Below are 26,416 nucleotides of genomic sequence, written 5' to 3'. Positions count from 1 at the left end.
TCCTTTTTAAAAAATTTTACATAAAAAGAGAATGCAGTATGCTCTTAAATATGGAACTACCTTCTCATTTGTAAGAAAAGCAAATAACCCAACCACTGTCAGAAGAAGGAAAGTGCACATTGCCTAATGGTAAGATGGCAAGGTATAGCAGGATTGGTCTGCCTGAGTTTATTTGTCAAAGCAAATATTAACTATATTTCTGTTCAAAATCTGACTTGTGACATCCGCTAACCTATTTTTAGCTGATGAAGTTCTCAGAGGAAGCCACAGCCAGTTCTTTCTTATCTTTCAGTAGGCAAACTGCTGTTTACCTTGCATGAGCCCAGAATTCCTTGTTTCCACAGACACTTTAATTAAGGATGCATGTTCACCAAACAGAAGCAATGAATGGAGTGGTAAATAATAGATGGTTGAGCAGTCTGAAGCATTTCATTATAAGTGACTTACTGTAATCATTGTAATTAAAAAAGATAAAAGGTCAAACAGGACACTACCTCAGAACAGGGGCTTGCTGCTCACCAGATAATTTGAGATTGATGCCACCACACCATTCACAGTCACAATTCAATCCTGTTAGAAAAATCTCCTTGTATATCTGCCTTAAAATTGTCAAATCATCATTATATTAACATGGGTCATTTGAGGTGTTTACATGGAATTATCCATGTGCACAATTTCAATAGATGCATTTAACTGGCCAGTGCTCTAACCTGCTTTTTTGAATTCTGGCAGCATAAAGCTGTATCAGACATCTATTTCTGTAGTATTTTAAAAGAATCTGCAGTTCCTCCTAGGTAGAAGTATCTTGTTTGCATGAAACTGTACAGCCATGATCCTGGGACAAGCAGGTGAAAGTGTGGCAAGTGAGAGTAACAGGAAAAACTGAAGGTGCTATGGAAAAAAATCATTGCCTGTAAGGAAATCACATTGCTGTGGTGGCCCTTTCTCACTGCTGTGGACCCATGCCTTCCAAAAAAATTACCTTCTTAGTTTTGAAGCTTCTCCTAATTCTCTGAAGTTACAGTTGTGCTCAAGGAAGCAGATCCACCCGAGGCTAGTCTGAAACTTTAGAATTTCCAAGAAAGTTTTAAATTCCATTTGGGATCAGCAGTGCCTTCCTTAGCATGCTTTGTACATACAGCTCCTATGAGGTTCATTCTCACAGCAACATTCAGACTATTTTCAGATACCCAGATGGCAATCCATATGTGTTTACCCAAGAGCAAACACATTGCATATTTCTGCTTCCTTGTCATTTACTGAAAATATTGATGGATTTATTTTATTTATTGATTGTAATTCCTTAGTATCATTTAAAACTGATAGCAGACCAGACACATCATTTGCACAATTCCACTGACTTCAAGGTTATACCAAAACCTTTTAACTCCAGAATTACACAGTCTTACGGAGATAGATAGATAGATTGAGTATAATACTATTTCTTGACAAAATTCCTGATTCTTCATGAGAATTGCCCTGCCTTTTCTTATTTTCCAAGCACTCCAGAAAATGCTCAAGGAATTCAATACCTCAGAGTGCCAATTACTCTCAACTAATTATTTTTTGTTTAGTTTGACACATTTCTGAAAATGTAATAGAATTGCTGTTGCACTTTCTTGAAAGAGCATAATGTATTTAAATACCATAGTTCCAAGCCAGATGGTGAGCTAAATAACCTCTGAACATTTAAGGTATTTTTGGTACAACAGAACCGAAAATAGTTTCTGTTTTTTCATCTTTCTCTGTGATGTAAAAATTTTCTCAAAGAATTAAGTTCAATGTATTAAAAAAAAAATCTAGTGATTCATCTCAGAGATACAAGTGAGTACCTAACCTAAAGTCACTTATTTTCTTAATTCATTGCAGTTTGTATTTACATACTTCATTAGTATTCAGAGTGCTTAAGTTTAGTTTCTGAGATATGTGAATAACTTACCTCATTAAATATCTCACCTATTTATGGAAAGAAAATAATCTAAAGGTTCTGCTGAATTTATAGTTATCTGCTATTTTCAGATTCTCTTATTATATTTGATGTGTGTTCACTAACAGCATTATTTTAAATTGGAACTTTCTTAATTGACAGAGGTTTTTGGATTTCATTTATGTTAAAAAGAATCTACTAATGTTCAGCCAACTCCTAACATTCTTACCTCTGTTTTACTCTGCAAAAGCTGTATTAAAATAGGTGTTGGTTGAGAAAACATTTGAAGACGGCTTATTGTGAAATTCAAAGGCATTGACACATCGTACTAGACTTGACAAGAAACTTTACATTTAGTTAAGGATTTTTAAAAAGTATATCCCTACTACAAATATGGTTTTCTTCCTCTTTTCCGCTCCTAGGTGTGAGCTTCAAATTTTTTCCCTGAAATTAGCTTACAGCTGAAGAGTTCAAGATGATTCCAAATTACTCTACTGAAGAAACTGTTAAAAGAATTCATGTGGACTGTCCTGTTTCAGGAAGGCACAGCTACATCTACATTATGGTTCCAGCCGTTTACAGCATCATCTTTATCATAGGCATATTTGGGAACAGCCTGGTCGTTATTGTCATTTACTGCTACATGAAATTGAAAACAGTAGCCAGCATCTTTCTTCTCAACCTGGCACTGGCTGACTTGTGTTTTCTGATAACTCTGCCCCTCTGGGCAGCCTACACGGCCATGGAGTACCAGTGGCCTTTTGGCAACTGTTTGTGCAAGTTGGCCTCTGCGGGGATCAGTTTCAACCTGTACGCCAGCGTGTTCCTGCTCACCTGCCTGAGCATCGACCGCTACCTGGCCATCGTGCACCCGGTGCAGTCGCGGATCCGCCGGACCATGTTCGTAGCCCGGGTCACCTGCATCGCCATCTGGCTCCTGGCCGGCGTGGCCAGCTTGCCCGTCATCGTTCACCGCAACATATTCTTTGCTGAGAATTTGAACATGACGGTCTGCGGGTTTCGCTATGAAAGCAACAACACGACGCTCCGGGTCGGGTTAGGTTTATCCAAAAATTTGCTGGGCTTTTTAATTCCTTTTCTGATCATATTAACAAGCTACACCTTAATTTGGAAGACTCTGAAGAAGGCATATCAAATTCAAAAAAATAAGACTAGAAATGATGACATTTTTAAGATGATTGTGGCAATTGTATTTTTCTTTTTCTTTTCCTGGATTCCTCATCAAGTGTTCACTTTTCTGGACGTGTTGATTCAACTACATGTAATAACAGACTGCAAAATCACCGATATTGTGGATACAGCTATGCCCTTCACCATTTGTATCGCTTACTTTAACAACTGTCTGAATCCTTTTTTTTATGTTTTTTTTGGAAAGAACTTTAAAAAATACTTCCTTCAGCTGATAAAATACATCCCACCAAACGTCAGCACACATCCAAGCCTAACAACCAAAATGAGCTCCCTCTCCTATCGGCCACCAGAAAACATCCGCTTGCACACTAAAAAGACTGCCGGGCCTTTTGACACCAATTGAGGCGCTTAGCAAAGTTCTTCTTTTGAACAACCTTGTGTGTGAAGCAGCAAGAACAAGATTCGTCCGCGGTCCTGAACATCACAGCTCATTACAGCAACACTGGATCACCTCAGAGAAATCATACTGTAAAGAGTCAGCAGTGGCCTTTCATCTTGCATTGTAAAGAGGACGGCTTCGTTTTCATTTTGCTTTTCTTTACTGAAAGCAGCGTAAGTGTTGGACAGGTGTGTCAGAGATCCTGCCAGCATCCCACCGTTTGCTTGGAGCTACAAAAGAAGGGGAGGAAAACTCCTAACTTAAGTTCACAGGTGTTTCAAAAGGAAAAGCTTGTATAAATAACATGAAATACAAAGAACCTGACTTGCATATATGTGAGCTATTCTGTTGAAGGAGTGGAGCTTTGTTTCTTGTCTTGTTGTTTTTTTTTTTAATTACATAAATGTCCTATAATCATAGTTATAATATATTTTCAAATATATGCTATATATAGAGGCCCAATTTTAAAAACTCAAATGGAAATTTAAGGTCCTTGAAATTTGTTGTATTCTGATTTATGCTACTGTTTTTTTAATGGCAATTTTTTCATAATAATATATGCAATAAAATGCAGACTTATTTATTAAATATAGAAGATATATTTTTAGATTTATATTCCTACTCATACATTTCAAACATTGCTTCAGGAATGTACATTTATATTCCAGTGGGTATTTTTATAGTAGTTAAAAAAAATAATGTGCACACAGAAATGGCGTTCACTCACCCTTTCCTCATGATAAGCCACCCTGAAGTTTGAAGAACTTTACATACAGAAGGAGTTGACTCCATACTCTGTATGACTAAAACTAAAATTCTGTATTTGAAAACATGAGTTCTGGGAAAAAGGTGATCAGAAAACTTCAAACTGCTTTTCTGTTACAACCAGGGCACTCAGTGAGAGAAGTTAGCAACTAATCAAATCCACTTAGTTTTTCAAATTCCTGCACATTTAGTAAACTCATATACTGATAAGCAAAAATGCGACAATGCCCATATATCAATTTAACTAATAATACTTTTAGTCCCATCACAAAACATCTGAGATCAAACTTTACTCTTGGCTTTTACGGAATTTTTCTCCATTTATGTAAAATTATGCCCAGGGTATTTGCTCCCTGTAGAACATTTTTTAATTTGTACAGAACAAATTCAGATTTATACTAGCATAAATCAGAACTGAAGTCTGTCTCAAATTCCATACAAATAAAGAGGAAAGGTGATAAGCACTGTAGGAAGTTTCGACCAATTATATCCTCATATGCATCCTTTTTACTCCAAATAATGAGCTTCAGATAATATTTATGCTTGATTTACACCTATTGTCCTCAAAGACAAATGAGTTCATAAGTACTTTCTGACATTACAAAACTTAAGAAAAAATCCAAACCTTTACATATATCATGTAGAAAATTACATGCCCCTTAAAATTTGTGGTATTCATAATCTTCAAAATCATACATCTAATATGGCTTTGTCTCAAGTAGTGAGCGGTTGGATTATCCGTATTTTCTGACTATCAGAACCAAAATACAACAAAACAGTTATTTCTGTAGTTTAATACTTTTTAAGGAAAAAAAATGGGACTACAATCAGGTCTAGAAATCATCCTACTCTTACATTCACTTATACTAAGGAAAGTTTATTTCAGTTTTGCCTTTGTTCTTCCAGCTACAAAGATGGGAACCTGTCTACTCATGTACATCACAGGGCACTGGGACTAGCCACAACTTCTAAAGCTGTATGTTTAAAAAAGCTCCTTCATTAAATCTTGAAGTTGATTTAATTGCAAGCTAGTATCTCAACATTTGAAGCCTGGATGTCATTTAACTATGTCATTTAAAGACATATTTAAACTATTATTCTGAATACTTTCTATTTATCTTATATCCTTACACGAGACAGCCATTTGCTTAAACTGAATATGGCAATAATCCCATGCATTATCAATAGCACCCAGAAGAGGACCAGTGCCCCAGCACTCTCTAAACTGACAAAGGACTGGCATAGATAGCCATTTATCTGTATATTTTGTTCATGGACACACATGCACATGCTGAGCAGCATCAGGAGCTTCCCCTGGCAGAAGCATCTCTGTCCAGCCATAATTCTGTGTGCTGTGCTTGCCACCTGCTGGATGCAGCCACAAATTTGCTGTACATCTCACTTCTTTGCCACCTGAAGGATCTGAAGATCCTCACCTGTGGCAAAGCTCCTGTATAAATAAAACACAAACTTGTCCTTCTGGGAGGCCAATGACTTCCTTGACAGCATCTAAGCAGGCATTTCCTCATTACCTACTCATCCCTTTGGTTCTGAAATCCAGTATTCCCAGTGATCACAATTTTGCTCGTTTGTAAAACATTGGTTGCATTACTAGAGCTGACTCAAAGAGAAAACAAAGATCAAACCCATTTGTTACTGATCTTGATCATTTCACACCAGATCGTGCAGTTAGTTGTAAGAGGCTGTGTGTCCTAAGCTGCTGGTGCTATCTGCATCTGCCTGTGCCATGTGAAAAAGCAGGAGCATGCACATTCAGCTGTGTTACTAGAGAAAAGGTAGGAAGGGATTGCACCTGGTGTGCTCTGAGGACACCACTGACCTTGAATCAATAGACAAAGAAAACAGAGGGGAAAGCTTTCCTTAATAATGCAGGGAAATGTTGGTTCTCCTAAGGAGTAAGAAAACAATCATCAGCTGCAAAATATGCTAGGTCCTTAAAAGAAAAAAAAAAAAAAACCTCAGCAAATTAGCAGAGACTGAAAAGAATCTAGAGATAAAACTCTCCAGCAACTCTAACCAGGTAGCAGCAGCAGAAAGTGAACTTTTTGGAGCACAGAGTTTCTGAGTACAGCCGCAGTTTCACCACACCCCAAACTGACAGCTAAGGGAATTGCCCACAGGATGGACACCCACACCACTTCCATCATGTGGCTGCAACCAAGGCAGGGGCTGAGAAACAAGTTATTGCTGAGCCTTACAGTGCCCTGCACACCTATGGGCTGTGCAGGGGACAGGCAGAGTGCAGGTGAGGCAGAGGGAACACTCTGGCCTTTGCTGGGGACCCTTGGCCATGGGGCAGGTGGGAGATGGCCAGAATATTCTTTGGTGCAAGCACCTAGCCAGTGCCAGCAAAGGAGGGAATAAGATTTGGCTCTGTATGACTTTGCCATCTTTGGGGAGCTTTGGGTTGAGTCCTCTTAATATGAAAACAAAACTGGCTGTAGATGTTTAAAAACAAACTCCCACTACCTTAAAGAACACAAAGGTAATTAATACACAATAGCACGTGGTTATTTTTAAAAGGAGTATTTACGGTGCTTTTTGTTCCTGTGATGACCAAAGTAAAATACCACAAACTCTTAGACTGTCCTTGTACTCTCCTGTTGTGAGGAACCCAAGTCTGTACTAATGGGAACAACATATAACCCTAAATACAGGCACTACAACCCCTGTTCCACCAATTTTATTTATTTGAATGAACTTTTTTTTTTTCTGCTGAATAATTACTAAATTACATATTTCACATGTATATGCATAATATTTATTTCTATTTATTGTGCAATAGTACTTTATATGACTCATGTTTTGTGCTCTACTCCCTACTTACTTGCCCACTGTATGGTCATCCTAAATCATACTGTATAATCTCCTCTGGTTAGCCCAAATTCCAACAAAACCTTTAAAGATACAGTGGGGATTAATCTGGCTCCTTGGCCTAACAATTTCCTCGTGTTTACATTGTAATCAAGACGTTGCAGAGTAAGCACAAGACCAAAAGCCCTTTACTTTACCAGCATCACTATTTAGGTGATAGTTTCCATTGTCTGTTTGAAACTGTGACAGCAGTAGAGAATACAGTAAGTTTTCTATGTTTGCTTTAGGTTTTTCTTGAATAGCTTCAGCAAAGGTGTATTTTGATAAACCTGACCTCCTTTTTAAGTACAGGTATTTAAAGCACAGGTATTCCCAGGGAAATATTTCCCACTGAAAGGAAAAACAAATCCTTGGGAGAGGGTGACTGAAGGCCTAAAACAGGGACTTGCTGAATTTGGAAATATTAAGTGTTAAATGTAAATATTTGTTGTTAGTTTTGCAACAGACTGAGGAGAAAACACACACACAAAAATAAAGAATAAATCTTTCATCTTAGTAAAATCTTCTGGAAAGTTTTGAGAGACTCTAAGTTTCTTAATAACATCCTGCTCAGTTTGGAACATGTCAAACCTTTCCTGCACCACTCACGAGGTCAGGGCACCCGCTCTGCTCTTCTGCATTGCTTTATAGGCTTGGTCAGACCCTCATGCCACCAGCTCTTGCAAAGTGAGGGCTGTTCTATCAATCACTGAGTGCACCTCAAAGGTGACCTCCCAGCCAAGGCTGAACTAACAAATCCTCAATGTTACAGCCCAGCCATCAAGCTCATTGTCACCAGCAAGCTCTGCAGATGTGACAGGACACTCGAGGGACAGGGACAGATCAGATCACGTCATCATGTCTGAGAGCAGCATTGTGTGATCTCTTCAGTGGACTAGTGCCATGGGCTCCAGCTTTGTACTTGGCAAGTTAGGTAACAAAAGCTAGGTATTACTTTCTTTTCAATATTTTTGTGCAGTTGTAATTTGTGGCTTGTGGATATTAAATGTTTTCTATTTCAATAGAGATAGTTTTATATTGTAGAAGTTTACCTTGATTATACAACAACTTTTCTTGTCTGAAATATTACTAAAAACATACAGGTCATCAATAAATGCCTTTGTGAAAGTCATCTCCACTTCTGTGTTAAGCACCCAAAGCAAAGAGATCTATCTGTTTCTGTGTTGCTCTAAGTACTATACTGTTAACTGTATAACCACAGATATATATATATATATTTATACATAACTTAGGCAATATCATCCTTGAAGTATTTCTGTGTAATGCTGTAACGTTTTGTACCACTATTCCTCATTACTTCTGACCCCTATCCTAACCCAGCTCTCCCTTAAATCTTTGAGATATACAGTTTGTGTCTGCAATTCATACTGCAGAGGAAACCCAGCTAGCTCCAAACTCATGTGTAGAACAGTAGTTCAGTAATTCATTTCTGTATCCCAGAACAGACTAAGCTAATAAAGTTTACTTGGAGTGGAGACTAAGCAAATTTCCGATTTTCCTACATACAGGTTGGAGTTTGAAGCCAAATTTAGGCTTAACCTTTTAGAAACTAGATTTAATTTTAGGGACAGATTTATTCAGAATACTGTGTTAAATACAGGATCACATTACATTATGAATAATGGCCTTGAACAGTCAGACTCAGGTTGAGTATTTAATGTAAATATATCCACTTAGAATATAAGCAGTGCCACATCGTACTGCATCGTGGCTGCAGTGGAAACAGCATCAGGTTCCAGCATAATAACAAGGGATTGAGGGGGCAAGGAGGGGTTGACAGTGAAAAGAATGGTATATTAGATTTTGCCATTTCCAATTTGTATGAAAAGAAAATAGAATTTAATCTTGCATATGCCTAGTAAACCCCACTTCATACCATGTCTTACAGTGTCACATACTGGGAAAAAAGTGAAAAACAATTAAAGGTTCGGTCTGAAATTTTTATAGTTTATCTACTGCATAACTTATTTTCCATGTATATTAGTTATTCCCCAGCTTTGTGTATTGGCAGATTTAAGTACTGGCAGTGTTAGGCTACAATTAAGCAAAGGCCCTGGGACAGGAGGACAGACAGACACACACCTTGGAGCTTTATCATGAGGTGATCAGAGGTGACAAATTGTTAGAATATGGTGGAAAGAAAAGACAGTTGCTGAACAAATACAAAATTGTAAAGATAATTAACCCTGTCATTAAATAAAATTTTAAAAAATATATTTTAAACCAAAGTCAGTCAAATAATTAAAAATAATAAAGCAAAAAGAAAATGCTGAAAGAGAATTTCAATTTCAGAATTAGAATTACAGAGAATTTCAAGCATCTCCAACTCATATTCTCAAGCAAATACAAGCCTGGCCATTTCTGTGAAATTGAATGAATAAACAGAAAAGCTGAAGTTAACAGATGTAAGACACTAGCAGCCACTTTGCTACTACTCACTTTTCTTTCAGAAAGAAAAAAAAAAAGAGGTTGAATTATGCACTTGAAATCCATCAGGTAATTATATGCCCAGGAAAGGGAAAGGACATACTGCCTATGGGCTTAGATGAGCTTTGCATACCTAGCCTGAATCCTCCTCATGATCAGTTTATCACATAGTACACAACTGTACCAAAAAAAAAAATAAGTTACAGTAGCACTACGCATATTTAATTTTTAAATCGCCTATGAAACACTAAAGGGTCTAAGATAACTTTGTTTTGACAAGTTTAAATTCATTTAAGTAATTTTTAAGCTTTTGTAAGGATTATGTTTTGCACTGGAAAAAATCTCCAAGCATGAGAAGCAAGATTCCAGACCCAAAGCCCTCTTTCTGTACAGCAGCACCTATAAAGTGAGGCCATGGGTATGATTTGCAGGATGCCTTTCAAAGGCAGGACATAAATAAGTGCACATGAGAAGTAATGTCACCTGCCAGAGCACTGTTAATGTTGAACCTGATTTTTGTCATCTGATTATTCTAGATACAAATGGAAAGTAGCAGTAGAAAGGCATACTTTGTATACTAGACTGTACTATACAATGCCATTTTTACATGTTAAGTTCTGAAGAATTATATTTCTGCTATTTTTTATTTTCTCTGCTTATCTATGATAGCTCTCTGTACTGTCATCTGTAATTTTTACATGAGAGTACACAGCAGATATTCACTGTTCTGTTTAAAAAGAAAATACCACATTTCCAACAGCTTTCTGTCTAACAACTGCAGAACCAGTAATCTTTTTTTCACAGAGCCATCTACATCAGACTGGTTGTATTTTGAAATACTGAAAATATTTAAACCACACGAAATAACTTCGAATAAGTGCCAGTTTAACTTCTTCTTCACACTGTGTGTTTAGACTGTTTCTCTCAAGTTTTGTTTCTCATTAACCCTACAAGTAACTGTGTTTTATAACTTTAACTTGGCAACATGGAGGAGAACCATTTACAGCTTGTGACATGAACACTTAATTCTAAAAAATGTACATTATCTGTACAGTTTATACCCCAGCGACTCTAAAGTTGCTAATAATTTTTTTTATTTTGATCAGCAATGTTTGTGATTCAATATCCTGTTAATTGAAGATGACTTTAAACATTTATTGGAAAAATACACTCTACTTACTGCTTAAGCTTAGACAACATTCTAGCAAGGGATGTGCTCCTACAATTCTTTTCATGAGGCATTCACCACTAATATGCACATCAAATATGTTTTAAGAGCTTGACAGATCAGTACCAAAATGTCAACATTCAGTACTGTGACCCAGAAATATGCATTTGATTTAAATGTGGAACTGAACCACAATACTGTCAAGACGCTAGGAAATTACACAGTACATTAAAAAAAAAAAAAAAAAAAAGCTAAAGGCACATTCCAATTTTTATCTCCGTTCCAGCCCAAAAGTCAACTGCAAACTTTTCATGCAAGATAAAATTTTCCTTACACTTCACTGTTTATCTCGGAGCTGTTTAAAAGCTAAATTTTCTTCCAAGCTAGTTCAATTATTTTGGCAAGGTTAGTCCATGACAGAGCATGCGTTTATCTCTCCTGAAATATCATTTGATTGATGATCTGGTTATGTCACAGAAGCTGATCAATACTGCAAAACTCCAGAACCTCCAGCTACAAGGAGATTGTCACCCCAGCACTCAAACTTGCACAGATCAGTGTGCACAGAGCACAGAAGTGGAATCCAGTTTCACTTATTACAAAATAAAATTTATTCCCCTGGCCCCATACAGCCATGGAGGCAATGACATACTGAACAGATTATCATGGGTAGAGATATCCCTGAATTTCACCTACTACACAAATACCTGCAATGCCCACAATATGTCACTCCCTGACAACTGAGTGCCAGCCAGCAGATACCATCCACACACCACTGCTGCACTGGAAATATGGGCTAGAACGAACACTAGGGCTTGTTTTTGTTTGCCAATGCCTTGCATTTAATTCATCATGTCTACACTTAAATTTTGGGCTTTCCACTCTGTGTTTTTCTCCTAACAGCTATGCATGAAATGCTCTCTGGGGATTAAGTTCACTACAACAGTGGAGAAAAACACATGGGCAATACTAACAATTTGCTCCAACACACACTGTGTTAATCCCACATTGTTTTTAAATGTGTGTTTTCACAGAAAACAAAGGAATCTAAGACTAGCCCTATATGTTTTTAATTTGGGAAATGCTCGATTTCCCAAAAGCACAGAGCAACTCTCAGGAGGTCTCTAACAAATTTGAAAACAAACAAACATTCTTTTGCACAAGCTTTGAATCACAATTTAGACAGTATTTTAGATGTAAACTGCTGACTGCGCATTTGACAGGATTTTGCTGGCAGGCATTCTTTCTCCTCCTCTGAGTAACAGGACATAAAATACTCTTTTAACAGAGGGTAAAAATTAAAATATACACTGAACAATAAATATTGGAAGACAGGTCAATGCCGCTGTGGTTCCTAGAGCTGCATTACTGACTATTAATTTCATTACATTGAAAAATGGTATGATTTCAAACTAAGAGCCTTTCTAAAAGGGAGAAGTGGTCCAAAGGCTCAGTATTATTTCAGGCTCTTGTAAAAATATAAATCTTCAGGAATTATAGGAATTTAAGTTGAAAACATGCATTTAAGTATACTTTAAACCCCTTGATATTCTACATTTCAACCTTCAAATTGCACCTTGTAACAGTGAGCATTGACATTGATGTAGAGAAGTCAAAGCAGGTCTGTAAACATTGGCCATAAACTTGTCACAGCTGTTCCTGTGTGCAGTCTAAACATCACTTGAAAGGTTTCTGTTGGGCAGTGCCAAAATTTGTTTTATTTCCATCTAAAATGGTATTTCTCTATGCACAAGATTATAATTGTTGGTCTGGGAAATTAGACTTATTTTTAAGATTATGGAGGAAAAAAAGACAAAACTATGGAATCACCTATAGTGCATAATATTGAAAAGTTTTAAGAATATGCAGAGTGGCACTGAAGTAGAAAGGAAATTTTTCAAACAAGCACAAAACACACTGAATCCTGTTTACACTGATGTCCGCTGGAATTTAGTTACTGGCTTCAATAAAGAAACAACATTAGATTCTAAAACATATCACATGCTACTGTGCACTTTAGAAATATAGAAAAAAATAGCATCTGAAAAATCATTTTATCTCCTCTAAGACAGGTATGAAAATAAAACACTCATTGTGCCATGATCTGAGAGGAAGAATACAGAACAGATCAAGACAAAATGAGGGAGTCAAGCATTTGATCTATCTACTTGTAAAGGCTGCTTTAAACACAGCCAAATCAATTTAGAAAACACTAAAAAATTAAACATTTAATTTCCTTATGCTATGAAGCAGCTTCCTAGCCATCATCTTTGGTCTGTGCAGTACCTAGCACTTCTTTGTAGCATATAACTAACTGGGATATTAACCTGATGTGATTCTGCCTCACAAAGAATTTGAAATAATTTGCATTAAAACAATGTAAAGTGTCACTTAATAATAGAGATAGCAGAATAAAGTCATAAATTGAGAGGAGGAAGGCAGGAGGAAACCCTAGCAGCATAAAAATTTTTATTAGTGCTTGAGAGTATTTTTCCCTGCTTGAAGCAGAATTCATGGAACTACAACCCCATGACAAAGATCTGTAATTAGCCCTTAAGAACTACTGTTATTTTCTGACAGTTCAGAAGCTGCTTTTGTTTATTTCAGGAAATGAAACATCAAATCTACTTTAGACTATCCAAAACTGAATACATAAGTTAACACCAGCTAATCTCCCAGTGCCAGCATTTTGCTGAAGCTCCCACTGCCAAAAATATAGTGAAGGAATTATTGGAGATTAATTACTGTTAAACAATTTTAATGAATTCAGTCAGAATTCTTGACAGGGAGATGTATGTTATAAAAAGAAAAATTAATATCGCAATAAAGTCACATCCCTACAAACTCATCCAGGCAATTCAACAACATTTGTACCACGATACCTTTATCTTAGTAGCTAAAAATTACTCCTATGCTATCATGAAACATGAAAAGTTTTTCATTATCAAGTTCATACAGCAAGGCTTGGATGGAATAGAGAATTTCCACAATTCTTCATAGCAGGGACCACATTCAGACCCGTCATCACATTCTTCTCCCATCACCTATTCAAAAGTCAGAAAACATCCCTGCAGCAACTACATTGCAATACTGCCTTAACTGCTTAATGCAGAACAGCAATATTGAGAAATTCTCAGTGAAATGGTAGGAGGGAAATATGTGTTCTGTTGATTTTTGCATGTCTGTTTGGTTTGGGGGGTTGGGGGCAGGGGTTGTGCATGCAGGAGCTGCATTTACTAAAACTGTTTTCTCATTTAGAAAAAGCAAAAATCTCAGGGTCTGTTTTTCTTCTTCATTTCACATACTCTTCTCTTTATTTAGGTATAGCCCTTTCTATTTTGTTTTTATTTCCCAAACATGGTTCTCTGTCTTGATATTCTATAATGTAATTTGAATCTTGTTTTTAACCTAATCACAGTATTTCAATAAACTTGGAAGGGTCCAATCCTAATCCTGTAACTAAAAAAAATATATACCCAAAAATACTTTAGATACACAACAGCTCGCTCCAAACACCACTGCAGAGCTCACCATCAGCTTGTAACCATAAAGGAAGGTAAAAATACAGCAGGTCCCATTCCAACCAAGCAGGCAGATGCACCTATCAAACATGTAAGGATGGCAGACCACTTCCTCTCTCCAAAAGAGGTGAACACCTTCCTGAGCTTATGCCACAAGCTTCTAGAAGGAATGGGGTTTTCCTGTTCAGCTTTCCCAAGTGAGAGCACAGAGGTGACAGAGAGGGAGCCTCTCCCTCTCGAGCTCAGACTTCTCTCTTCCATTTCACATGTGAACCCTGTTTCCCCTGCTTTGTTGTTGACCTCCTCATTATGTATAATCTTAAAATTAAATGTTATGCAGTCAAGAAAGACAAAGCATTAGAGAAATACTAAAGCTAGATTTTAGGCTAGCCCTGTTTCTGTTCATACATATAGTCTGCCATTTGCTAGAACATGTTTTCTCTCAGAAAGCTGTTTAAAAATGAAAAAAAATGTAATACAATCTTGTGAACACATCCCTTTAAAATATCTACTTAGTTTACCACATCACACTCATCACGTGTATTCACAAAGTTGCAACAATTTTCATTTAAAGTTTCATTGACATTGAAATTATTAAATACTCCCCAGTTTGCCAAATTTTCCAACAAATACAAATCTTCATGTAAAAATGCTGCTGTGAAAGACAATTCTCTGCAAACTTAGACATACAAATAAAAAATAAATCACACTAAGACATCGCCCCATGTGATTTCCTGAGGGAAAAAACCCATAGGATTTACTGAGTGAGGAACATAATACGAGACAATCTGTGAATTAATACTCAAATCAAAGCATAAGGATTTTATACACTAGAAGATTTACTTTTAGCCCCACTAATTTTTTTTTCAAATGTAAGCACTGTTATTTATCAACTCCCTAGTGAAAAATATTTGTGGCTTTCTTTTAAAAAATGATGAAGCAAAACAGATGCTGCAGAGCAGAGCACAGCAACACAGGGAACAGTTGTCTGCTCGCTCTGCTGTGTGCCACGCACATTATTTGCAGCCATGCAAGCCCACATTAGGCCAAGTGCTGAGCCACGATGAAGCCTTGCTGCCTTGGGAGCTGTGCACGTGCAATTGAGATCAGGATTTGGCCACGTCTGTGCTTTCCTGGCCCAACGAGCACAATCCTTGCTATATGAATTCTTACAGATGCACAGACAAACCCGGCCACAGCAGAACCTCCCTGCTGGCGTGCCGCTCACAGAGCTCATGTTTGCTTTTCACCAGGACGCTGACCAGCAGAACACCAAGAGTGTCTGCTCATTTCATCTGCACAGGGAGCTCGCTGTGACTGTCACGTCAAAGCCCACTCAACCACCAGCTTACCCCAGAGAACAGCACTGTCCTCCCACTGTGAGGTGCCCAGGGGCTGCTGAGGCTGAAGAGGAAACATTTTCATCGGTGTCTCACAGCACAAAGACTTTGTTCCCCATCCAGCACAGGGCTCACAGAGACCCAAGCTCAAGCAGGGGTTCTCTGTCACTCAGGAGAAGTTTCCTGGGTGCTGCCCTTCCCACCTGGTTCCTGGAGAACCCACAGCAGGACACACACATTCTACTGCCACGCTTCTCCAGAACTCAGCCCCAGCCTCTGAGGACACCGCTGTGCCTCAATGAGCCTGATGAGCAGCACCTGAGAGCTTCCCACCCTGCCCAGCCCAGCAGTCCATTGCAGCCCAGCCTGGGCTGTGTCCCAGCCCCAGTGACGCTGATGGACACTGAGCTCTGCTCCTGTCCCAGCCCAGCCTGTCCCAGCCCAGCTCTATCTCCACGGCCCAGCTTGGCCACTCCATGCTGTGTCCCACCCAGGTGTCACTCAGCAAGCCCAAAAGAAGAGCACTTAGAGGTTTGAGGTTACTCTGGCAGTGGTCTCTAAGTCCATGCAGCTGTAGCAGAGAACAGGATGTAAAATTTTCCACTCAAGCTTACTCAATACTAGCATTGCATCCTCCACAAATCCCACATCAGAATTCATAATGACTGGTTAGGATTATCAAAATAATTTCACTCTCATTTTGGCATCTATCTGCTTTTTGTGACTCAATCTCACCTGAGTATAAGTTTGAGTTTTGTTGGATATTTAAGGTGATTTAAAGGTTTTTGCCAAATCTAGGCAGTCCAACCGACAAACATTAAAAAATAGGTAGGGAAGAAATGTGCACTGCAGACAGGTTTGGTTTAGGCCAAAATAAAAACCCTTAGAGGAGAAATGTCAAATGAGGTATTGTATTGGCAGCCAGAACTTGCAGCTACACTCCTTTTTCTTCTTGGCTCATTAGACAAGAAATCAGACTTGCATTCCACATGTCAAAGTTCAACCAGTTTAATCCATTCATAAACAGCTTTTTCCAAATGTAACCACTTATTTTCCCAACATACAAAGGGGAAATGCTGGTACCTTAGCACTGGAAAATTTTAAGAAAAGATAGTTTGGATACCTATCAGGAATGACACAGATTATTCAGCTTTGGGACAAAGCCATAGACTAACTAATTGGTCAGAACTTTCTATGGGTTTAGAAACACTTCTGAGGCAGAGGATGAGCTGATGAAATAATTCAGTTATTAGACATCAGCTTCCTCAGTTCTTGCAGCAGTTCAAACCAGCAGGCAAAACTCGTGCTTTTCACTGCAAACAGCACTGGCCTTGTGCTAAGGCTGCAGTTCATGATACTGACTATAATTTATAGCAGACAAATACAGCCTGTGATAAGCTTGGAAGGATTGGAAAAGGCCTTGGCAGAGCTTCAGCACAATTTCAGCACAATGGTTTTTGGTTTCTCGTCCCTTGGGATGGTATTCCTTTACCATAGGTGTTGTTTCAATGGAAATCATTTAAAATAGATGCTCTTGAACTACTTTTGATTCTCAGAACTTGAAGTCTCTGCCACCGAACAGCCTTCAAACACTGATATCAGGATATGCAGTTCAAAGATAACAGGAGAGTCTCTGCTTTATGCGATTATTTGTAAATTCTGAAAGAGCCATGAGCAATTTATATTTATGATGAACCATTTGTACTGTGAACATATGTGTTTTACAAGGTTCATCATTTTCCCTTTGGAAACCTTGATACTTGAGACCTGAAAAAAGTACAAAAATTCTTCAAACCTTACAATGAAACATGGGTTTAGATTATAAAATCTATGAGTTATTTGACTCTACATGTAAAATATAACTTCCTTCTCTCCTCCAGCCTTAAAAAATTGATCTAGCTGGCAAGCAAGTGAGAAATTACTCCGTTCAGAATCCATGCAAGAGCTAAAAACAACAATCCAAGGCATTTTACTTCTGAATGATATTGGAACAAGAATTCAGAAAGGCTAAGACAAAAAAAAAAAAAAAAACAGTTAAAGTTATCAAGGTTTCACTTCTGTAATTTAGAGAACTTAAATTTTTATTTTTAAGAAGAAAAAAAATCCTTTTTGTCAGCATTGGGGTACTTCATAACAAAATTATTACATTTTTCCTAAAAGATCATAATCCTTAAACATCTATTTAATGAATATGCTATTTTTTACTAATGGAAAAAAGATTAATAAGTACCTGAAATAATATCATTGCAACTTAGAAACAAAACCAACTTGTAACATTACACAGCTCCCTGTAATGATCTGCAAAGAACTCCACATATTTGTATCCCTCTATTGGAGGGTGACCTCACTTCGAGCACTTCTCAAAAAGGGCTCTCCAGGAAACAGACACTTTCCTGGCATCAAAAGAAGTATAACCTATATTTCAACCCTCTGTCCATGTAAGTAATTGGAAAACTACCACATCTGTAAAGCTAGAAAAGTATGAAGGAAATGAAGGTCAGCACAATTTCTGAGTGGACAGGTATAGATTACACAAGGTGCACTTCTCCATGCACCTTCTCTAACCACATGGCCTTAGCCACAAGCTTAAGGACTCGTGGTGTAAGCCTATTTGAAATGAAGATTTTTATGGAGTGCTTGTCAGGTTGTTTATATTTCTTTCCATATATAAGCTTCAATTCTTGCAGTTTCTTGGCCTTCTGCCTGACTGCAGGTCCTCAGGGCAGAGTGAATTAAAAAAGAAAAATTTTATAAATCGAAATTTTTTTCTGGATTGCACTGCAGGGAAAAAAATAGAGGCACAATGCTCTTACTGCCTAACCCTCAATTATAGAAAAATAACAAAAGTGAGAAAATTACTACTTTCATAATTACTCTTTTCAATAATTGTTTTTCAAAATTACATTAAAAGGTTTGAGTGCATTTCAAACTTTGAAGCAATGAAGTAGATCAAAATACATGTATTTGACAGCTACAAGAATTTTTTTGTGGAACTTGTAGGATCAAAATAGCAATAAACTTAAAGCAGTATGTATCTTGATGGATTTGAATAGAAAATATGCATGTTAAGCTGCCAGTTAAGTGGATTGTGGTGTTTTTCTCTCCTTCTCAGGACAAGCATGGAATGTTTTCAGACAAGAATCAAAAGAAAGGAAGATTATATTTCTTTTAGTCATTTAAAGTGTAGCTTTCCTGTATTTTAACTAAACTGTGTTTGAAGGGGGAAAAAGGTTGGGAAAAAAAAGTCTGAATCAAAGAGATAGTAGAGAGGACACAGTTAAATGGATTAGATTGCCTCTGGAACAGAGGTATGTGTATTGCCACATACACCCTTGCCACATCTTCAATACAAAATACTTCTATGGGTAGGAATAAATCAGAGCCAGGATTAACAAGTGACAGCATTTTTTTAACAGAGAGAACAATTCCAGAGAGATTAAGAACAGGTTTTCTCTGTCATTCAGTGCCTTGACCAAAGAGTCCACCAGGATCTCTGCTTCTTCTTCCTTTGCTACATTTCCTAGAGCTGTATCTGAAAAGAAAGAAGCCTCTTAGTGCCACTGACCCAGCCTTTGCAATGAAAAACTCATAGAGGAGCAAAATATTGAGGAAGTGTTTTTGCCTGGAAGTACAAGTTCATCCTTCCAATCAACATCTACCCTTTGCTTTGTCCATTTTCCAACAACAGCTGCTGGTTATCTGTCATATGAATATGCTTTCAATATATTGGGCTTGAAGCAGCTGGACCAACTTGAAACCAATTTGAAAAACATGTTTACAGAAAAAGGCAAAGGAAATGACCTGCAACATTGTAGACACAATATGTTCCACGTGAGAGCTCCATCAGTGGAGTTTTTACCAACTCAGTTATTTTATTATCATTCAAGGTCTTCAGTTTTCATTATGCTCTTTTTTGTTAGTAGGTCTGGAATACTCTGACTTCCAGTCTGTGTTCCCATTGTTTTCTGTGGTTCTTTGGTCCCAAGGGAAAAGTAGAATTAAAACAGCCATTTGAGTGGAAGGCTCTACTACACATTCCTCTGCAACTACAGCAAAGTGACTGAAGTGGTATCAATCACTAAAGCAGGATTTGCTTTCCCAAGAAGTGTGTGAGAACATACAAGCAGGTGCTTCCTTTCTTCTGTGGCTACGAAGAGGCAAGAATGAACTTCAAAGGAGAAGTGACACAAAATGGTTTAAAATGAATGGTTTTTCTTCCAATCAATTCCCATGTAAAATGTGACAAATCTGTCTTGAGCAAAGTGATCCACCCTTCACCCACCCACCACTCAAGCCATCAGAATTTGGTGAAAAGTTAGATACACCACAAATCTAATTATCGTGGATGTTAGGGTCACATCTTAGAGCATGAAGGAGAAAGGATGAAAGTTGATAAGAGAGCATTCTCTCACCTTTTATTCTGCATATATCCTTAACTTGATCCAGAATTATTTCCAGTAAGCCAAAGTAGTCATTTTTATTTCATGAGAAAATCTCTTAGTTCAGGTACCAGAAGCTTGTTATTCAGTGACAGGTAATCCTGACCTGTTCTCATCTTCCTCATTGGATAACAATTACCAGGTTCTTCAAACATGAGAGAAGTTTCAGCAATTTACCTAAATCAGAAAATACACTGGGACAAAAGCAGCATTAAGGAGGCAAAATATGTAATTAAAAACTGTATTAATCAAAACCATGCAAAATCCCAAAATTCACATATTCTGTTCTAAGCCTTCCAGTGAGAAAACAAAGTCAAATGTAAGCAACACTGAACAAACCAAGAGGCAGCTTTGCTCAGGTAGGAAAATCTTTGGCAGCAAAGCAAGAGGAAAAGATTCCCCAACTCTTCTAGAAGCCACATAGTAGTAAAAATCAGCTAATCACAACAGGGACGGAACATCACCTTTCACTATGAAACTTCTCAAGGTAAGGTATTATGGCATTTTATGGGGGAGAAAATACTATTTTTATATCTATACCTAAAGAGTATATATTCCATATTTTAATTATTCTTTTATCTGGCCAACCTCTTGGACCAGATTTCCTGATGACATTTGCACACAACCAGCAGCTGAGCTGGAGTCCTTAGTCACAGAACATTATGGGTGTGACATACTGGCTGCAGAATACAGCTCTGGACCTAGGGATGCCTTTTTGACCATTTCTATGAAGCACTACTACAGCAACATTTCCACATCAAAATACTTTTTTTTTTTTACCTTTTTTCTTTCTGAAAATGGTTTAAATAATTCACAGAAAATGTAAGGATTTCAGGTAGCTGTGATGTTTCAGAAGGCAGTGGATCAAAGCATGGTCTCTCTCTTTACTCCTCCTTCACCCCTTCCTAGTAGATCTGATTTCAGGGTTGGAAGCTGAGAAGTGCACCAAAATATAACTAAGAAGCAGAGATAAATTAGTAGCAAAAAGCCTGTGTCTAAAACTGACCTGCTCAGTCCCGGTGTTTCTGTGTTACAACCTAGTTTTACAAACTGTCTCCAATCAAGTTGATCTTGATCTAGGAAATATTTTCTCTCGATCATGCTTTACCAAGCAAAAAAGGGAAATCATTTAAACATCTGGAGTTGCTTGGGTGTAATACAGAAGAATATGGATGCTGAATTTAAAGCATCTGTCTTATCTGTGATGCTGAATATTTCCATGTGTGCAGGCAAAAGTATTTCCCAAGAATGCTGTACTTTATGCTCTGAAGCTTGCTTCTCTTTTGCTTCGAGGCCCTTTTCATACAAGTTTAACAGACATTTGTCCAACTGAATTTATTTTTGGATAAATTAATGGAAATGAGATTTGACTATGGTGACAAGATTAAATTGTTTGCACTCTGTGTTTTCCTTTGTTCTGTGACACATACTGTTTACTGAAAATAGCAAATTATAAATTTTTTTAAAGTCCACTTTTATCTTTTGTAGTTGAACTCCTTTGAATTAAAAGGAACATAAGAAAAAATCCATACCTCAGTCAGATTTTGTTCCACACCCCTCAGTAGCATGCATTTGACTTGTTGTTCATCTTTCCCCATGATATCTCACAAGTAACTAATACAATTGCTTAAGTAAGACAGGTTCTCTGCTCAGTTTGAGTTTTGTTTACTTACATGTTCACAGAGGAACAGAGTGCCAATATGAGTTCGTTCAACTTAATTTGCTACCCCATAGTCTTGTAATGAGTGAGTTCTCACTAGTTTTTGCAATTAGTATAGTTTAATAAGGCTGTCCAAGTAGAGATTATTATTCCAAATAATTGTTTTGAGAAGAATTTTATGAATACTCATGATCAATTAATAACTGTCAGACTGTTTAAGAAGGAGTATATTTTTAAATTAACAAATTGATGTGCAGAATCTATTTGAACTCTTTTTGTTGGGTAATTTTATGTGCTTCTTTCGGTGTGGGTTTGGGGTTTTTTTCTTTTTTTTTTTTTTTGCAGTATGTTTTTTGAAGTCTAACTCCAAACCCCTCTAGAAAGCAAGAAGGGAACTAATTTTATTGATCTTTTCATGTATGTTTTGTTGGGAAGGAAGCCAGAGAATTAGCCAAACTTTTATTCGATTATAGGAGAGTTCTACTTTCATCTGTAGCTTGTGAATTTGGGTTATTTCAGTAGATATGAACAGAAAACTTAATTATTTCTAAATAGTCTTGTTTTTCTGAGATAGTAAAACTCCGACCTTTGCCCAGGTATAACACCAGTTGATATAACCTGTCTCTCAGCAAAGGGCACCAGATTTCAAAATCATCCAGAGCTAAAGGCGACTGTCTTAGCATTAGGCTTCAGATTTATCAAGCCTGCAGATAAAAAACAAGCTATGCAGGATGTTCATGATTTATATCATCCATGAAGGCCATCACATACAAAAAGCAAAACAGAACAGTAAATTACTCAGCAATCTGTAAAAAGAAATTTCAGTTAGGTCTAAGGGTGGAATCAAGCTGCTCAATCCACTCTCTTCCTTGAACCTTTCCTGTTGATGTTTTTCTAATGCATCCTGGACTCTCCTGTTAACTGTCATCTGCCTTTGCTCCCACTCATGGTGGTCCTGCTGTGCTCAGTCAACACCAATAGAGCATCACTATCTGGATCATATTTAGTGGGATGAAGTGGAGATCCATCTGTCTGTCTAAATCCTTCTGTTAAAACTGGAGGTGGATGAGCGCACACTGACAGTCTGATTTACCTTCATCTCCTGCAGAGCCCAGGATGGGAATTAGGGGAATACTGAGGAAGACAACATGCTAACAATCCAAATTACACACCCTGGAGAGGCTTTGGCAGTGGGCAGACACTCCTGTGTCTTGTTACAGAATAATTCTAGCACCACCTGAGCAGCATCTGGTTCTGGCATTTGTTGGAGATATTTATAGGTGTGAATATGTGCTGATCCATCCCAGAAGAGAAACTCCTAGACCCATCAGATAGAACTGCAAAAAAATGGGAGTTGAAACTGGCTTCTATTAGTAAGAGCACTGAGTGTCTACTTATTCCTGTACTTTTCTGGAGTAGGAACTTTTTGCTGTAGTTATGTTCTCATTTCACACCACATACTGATCTCAGTGCCTTAAATTTGTAAGGGGAAGAACCTCATGCTTTTCTGTGTCTTTGAGCTGTCACTGAGTCTTGCCATGACCCTGCCAACCTGGCAGAGATCATGGCAAAGGTCAAGTATTAGAACTGGCCACAGTCTTGTACGAATAGAAAGCTCAGCCCAAGGACCAGCTAATTAAGCAGATGTTCATAACCAATGAATGTGAGGTCAGTCCTTCTCATTGCTTCATTAAACATCTTTTTTTCTAAAAAATGTGGTTTTTTTCCTTTTGCACTAAACAGATTCTCCCTGCTTAATTTCTGAGAATTCCAGTACAGCAAATACCTTTATTCACTGCTTCTATTTTAGTATATTTCACACGTTTTTTCAAACAAATATGAATTTGAATGCATATTATATATTCAACTTCTAGCTATGGTAATAAAATACTTTCTAAATCCTAAGCAAGCTGTGCATGGATCATAGAATGAAGCTGCAATAGCACAATTAATCCTGATTCTTAAAGGTCAATAGTAAAATATTATATTTATTTCACAGGAGATACATTGGCAAGAATCCACTGACTCTATAAAAGAACAAGTTACATGTTCTGCTGTTTCTCAGCTGATGAGTCAATAACAAAAGTACAAACACATCCAAAACCATGAGAGCTCCCTCTTTTTTTGCTCCATACCCTTGATCTCATCACTTCCATTCTTTTATCTTCTTATCCAGTACCTGTTCACCTATTAAGTAACATCTGCAAATCTAAAAAACATAAAAATTAGAAGAAGGTACCTACACATAGCTACCAAAACAGTAGGATATGAGCATGTCCCAGGGCCCTAAGTTGAAAAAGCCTTTGATGAATTAAAAGATGCAATATTAATAATATATAAATAAAAAGAAAGTACCAAGAAGACTTGGATCATATGCTGGATAGCAGACTCTGCTGATCCTGTCCTCTTCAAAGTACTCTCAAAGGTCTTCAGAATACGTTCAATAATATTACTTTTCAAAACTAATGTTAGAATATATTACTTTAACAAATAAATTACCATAAGAGGCTGCCCATACATCAAATACATGTGCCTGCTCTGGGGCACATGCTAGGACTTTGCTATATAACATACATAAGCAGTGTTGATTTGCTGATCTTTTGGAACAAAATAAAATTAAACAATATTAAGAAGATAAATTTGTCAATCAGGGATTGTTAGAACTGACAATATTTTCTAACTAAAAGATGGTGGACTTTTTAAAATGCAGATCAACAAACTATCAGATTCAGGAAATCTCTATCTACTGAAACTCCTATAAAAACAGACCTTATTTATCCTCAGACTTTTGGACTCAGTTTGATAACAAATGGGATGAAAGGCTTTGTAGGATAAAGGATGCTTCTGAAATGCTAACATTGATGTGTATTTTTTCCTTTTAGCAGACTGTGGTTAGCCTTCATATGCTTTTCAAAGTGGAGTACCAGAGTAATTCTATTCCAAAAACTGAAATAAGAAATTACTACAAAGATGAATTTCAGCTGGAATGTAGCCAGTTATTTACAGGGAACATTCTTTGTGAGTGAAAACATCATAGGAGGCTGTATTTTTAATCATCTAAAAAGCAAATAACTACAACAAAATTGCAATTGCTGACACTGTTTTTAGCTTCAGTTATGTTAAATATAAGAAAAAGTGCATGTCCTGAAAGAAATTACCACACATTCTCCTTTTGGATTTTGTTACTTCCTTGATTACAAAAAAAAAATAGTTTTTCCTACTGAATCTATTCAGAGATATAGGTAAAATGCTCTGCTCTTTGTGATAAGCCAAGGTTTACTCAGCCATGGCCAACTCATGATGTTGGCTTGTAATCAGATGCTAAAAAGAACAGATGGCTTAACCAAATCTGATTTGCTATTTTATTTATCCTTATGCTGCCCCTTAATCATACAAGTATTAAACACGCTATACAGTTAGAAGAACAAGACAATGTTTAGAGCTAGTTTATGAGCTAAGCTGACAAATATCCATCCTGAGATGCAAAATAAATCATTTAAGTAGGATTCCAGATCAGTGTTTGTTTTTTATGTAGTCTAGGAGGGAAGCTGCATAAACTGCCATTACAAATTCCAGTATTCAGTGATGCTTGCCAACTCAGTAGTCAATGCTGCATCACTGATTGTTTGGAGAAATAAAACCCAAACATGAAACCAAAAAAACACCCCATCATCTCTGACTGCATGAAGCAATTTATTAAAAGTAAACTCAGACTTTGAAATCTGGCAATTTTTATTTCCAAAATGTTTTTCAACAGGGAATGATGACATGTGCAAATTATTTGATTACTTCTTGTGATCGTTTATTCATTGCAAGATCTGTGCTTAATCATCTCCACATTATTCGGTTTGGAAGTGTCTTTATGGGACCAGACCTTTTATCTGATACCTATAACTGTAGTGATGATCTCATCACCAAAAAATTAAAACTTTTGAAGAATTTGCAGTATTGTTTTAACACTCTCAGAACAGCTCTTGATGTCATCTATCCTCAGAGGCTTGTCTCTCAGTAAGATTATTACTGGGCAAGAGCTTGCAGTGCTACAAATTAAGCCATTAATTGCCATATATGTTTAAATCATATGGGTTGGCAAAGAGAGTTTTGTATAAGTAGGCCCAGTAGACTTTTTCACTCTCTTCTAGGAAATTGTTAATTATTGATGAGCATGAACTGCACACCGATTTTAAAATATATTTCTAGTTATTTTGAATCCAAGGCTGCTTTAGTGAGCTGACTCCAGAGAACCTCATAAAAAATTAGGTGTCAAGCTGATGCCACATTCATTCTTAAAATGCTCAATGACAATTAAAATTTCTGTACTTTGAAACTGTAAAACTGTAACTACAAATTTTAGTCTGAGACAAATTATATTATTTTTCTCAATAAATTTTCTTATAAATTTTCATATATTATGTGATACACATATATGTAGAGAGTATCTCTGTCTGAACTCCTTTAATTTGCCTGGTTTCTTAGGCATAACAGGAGACAGAATTAAGCTTGTAAATTCCATTTTTTATTTATTTGTACACTGATTCATTTAGAGGATCCCTGTCAAAAACATCAGTCACATCAGGACACAAAATCAACAGACAATTAATGTTGCATTCAAAGCCAAGTCCTCGTTAATGAAAACCAAACAGATGCAAGAGCACTGATGCAAGCTCACCACTGTTCTTCAGA

General features: G+C 37.2%; 1 protein-coding gene across 1 annotated transcript; it reads left to right on the top strand.

Annotated features, from left to right (window-relative positions):
* Window positions 1–2,402: 2,402 nt before the first annotated feature.
* Window positions 2,403–3,482, top strand: AGTR1 (angiotensin II receptor type 1). The gene has a single exon (XM_062499425.1). It carries the CDS (start codon window positions 2,403–2,405, stop codon window positions 3,480–3,482), a length of 1,080 nt encoding a protein of 359 aa, XP_062355409.1.
* The last annotated feature ends 22,934 nt before the right edge of the window (window positions 3,483–26,416 follow it).

The sequence above is a fragment of the Cinclus cinclus genome, chromosome 10 (genome assembly GCF_963662255.1).
Source record: "Cinclus cinclus chromosome 10, bCinCin1.1, whole genome shotgun sequence".
NCBI lineage: Eukaryota > Metazoa > Chordata > Aves > Passeriformes > Cinclidae > Cinclus > Cinclus cinclus.
Note: the sequence above shows the minus strand (reverse complement) of the source record. Positions and strands in the feature narration are given on the sequence as shown.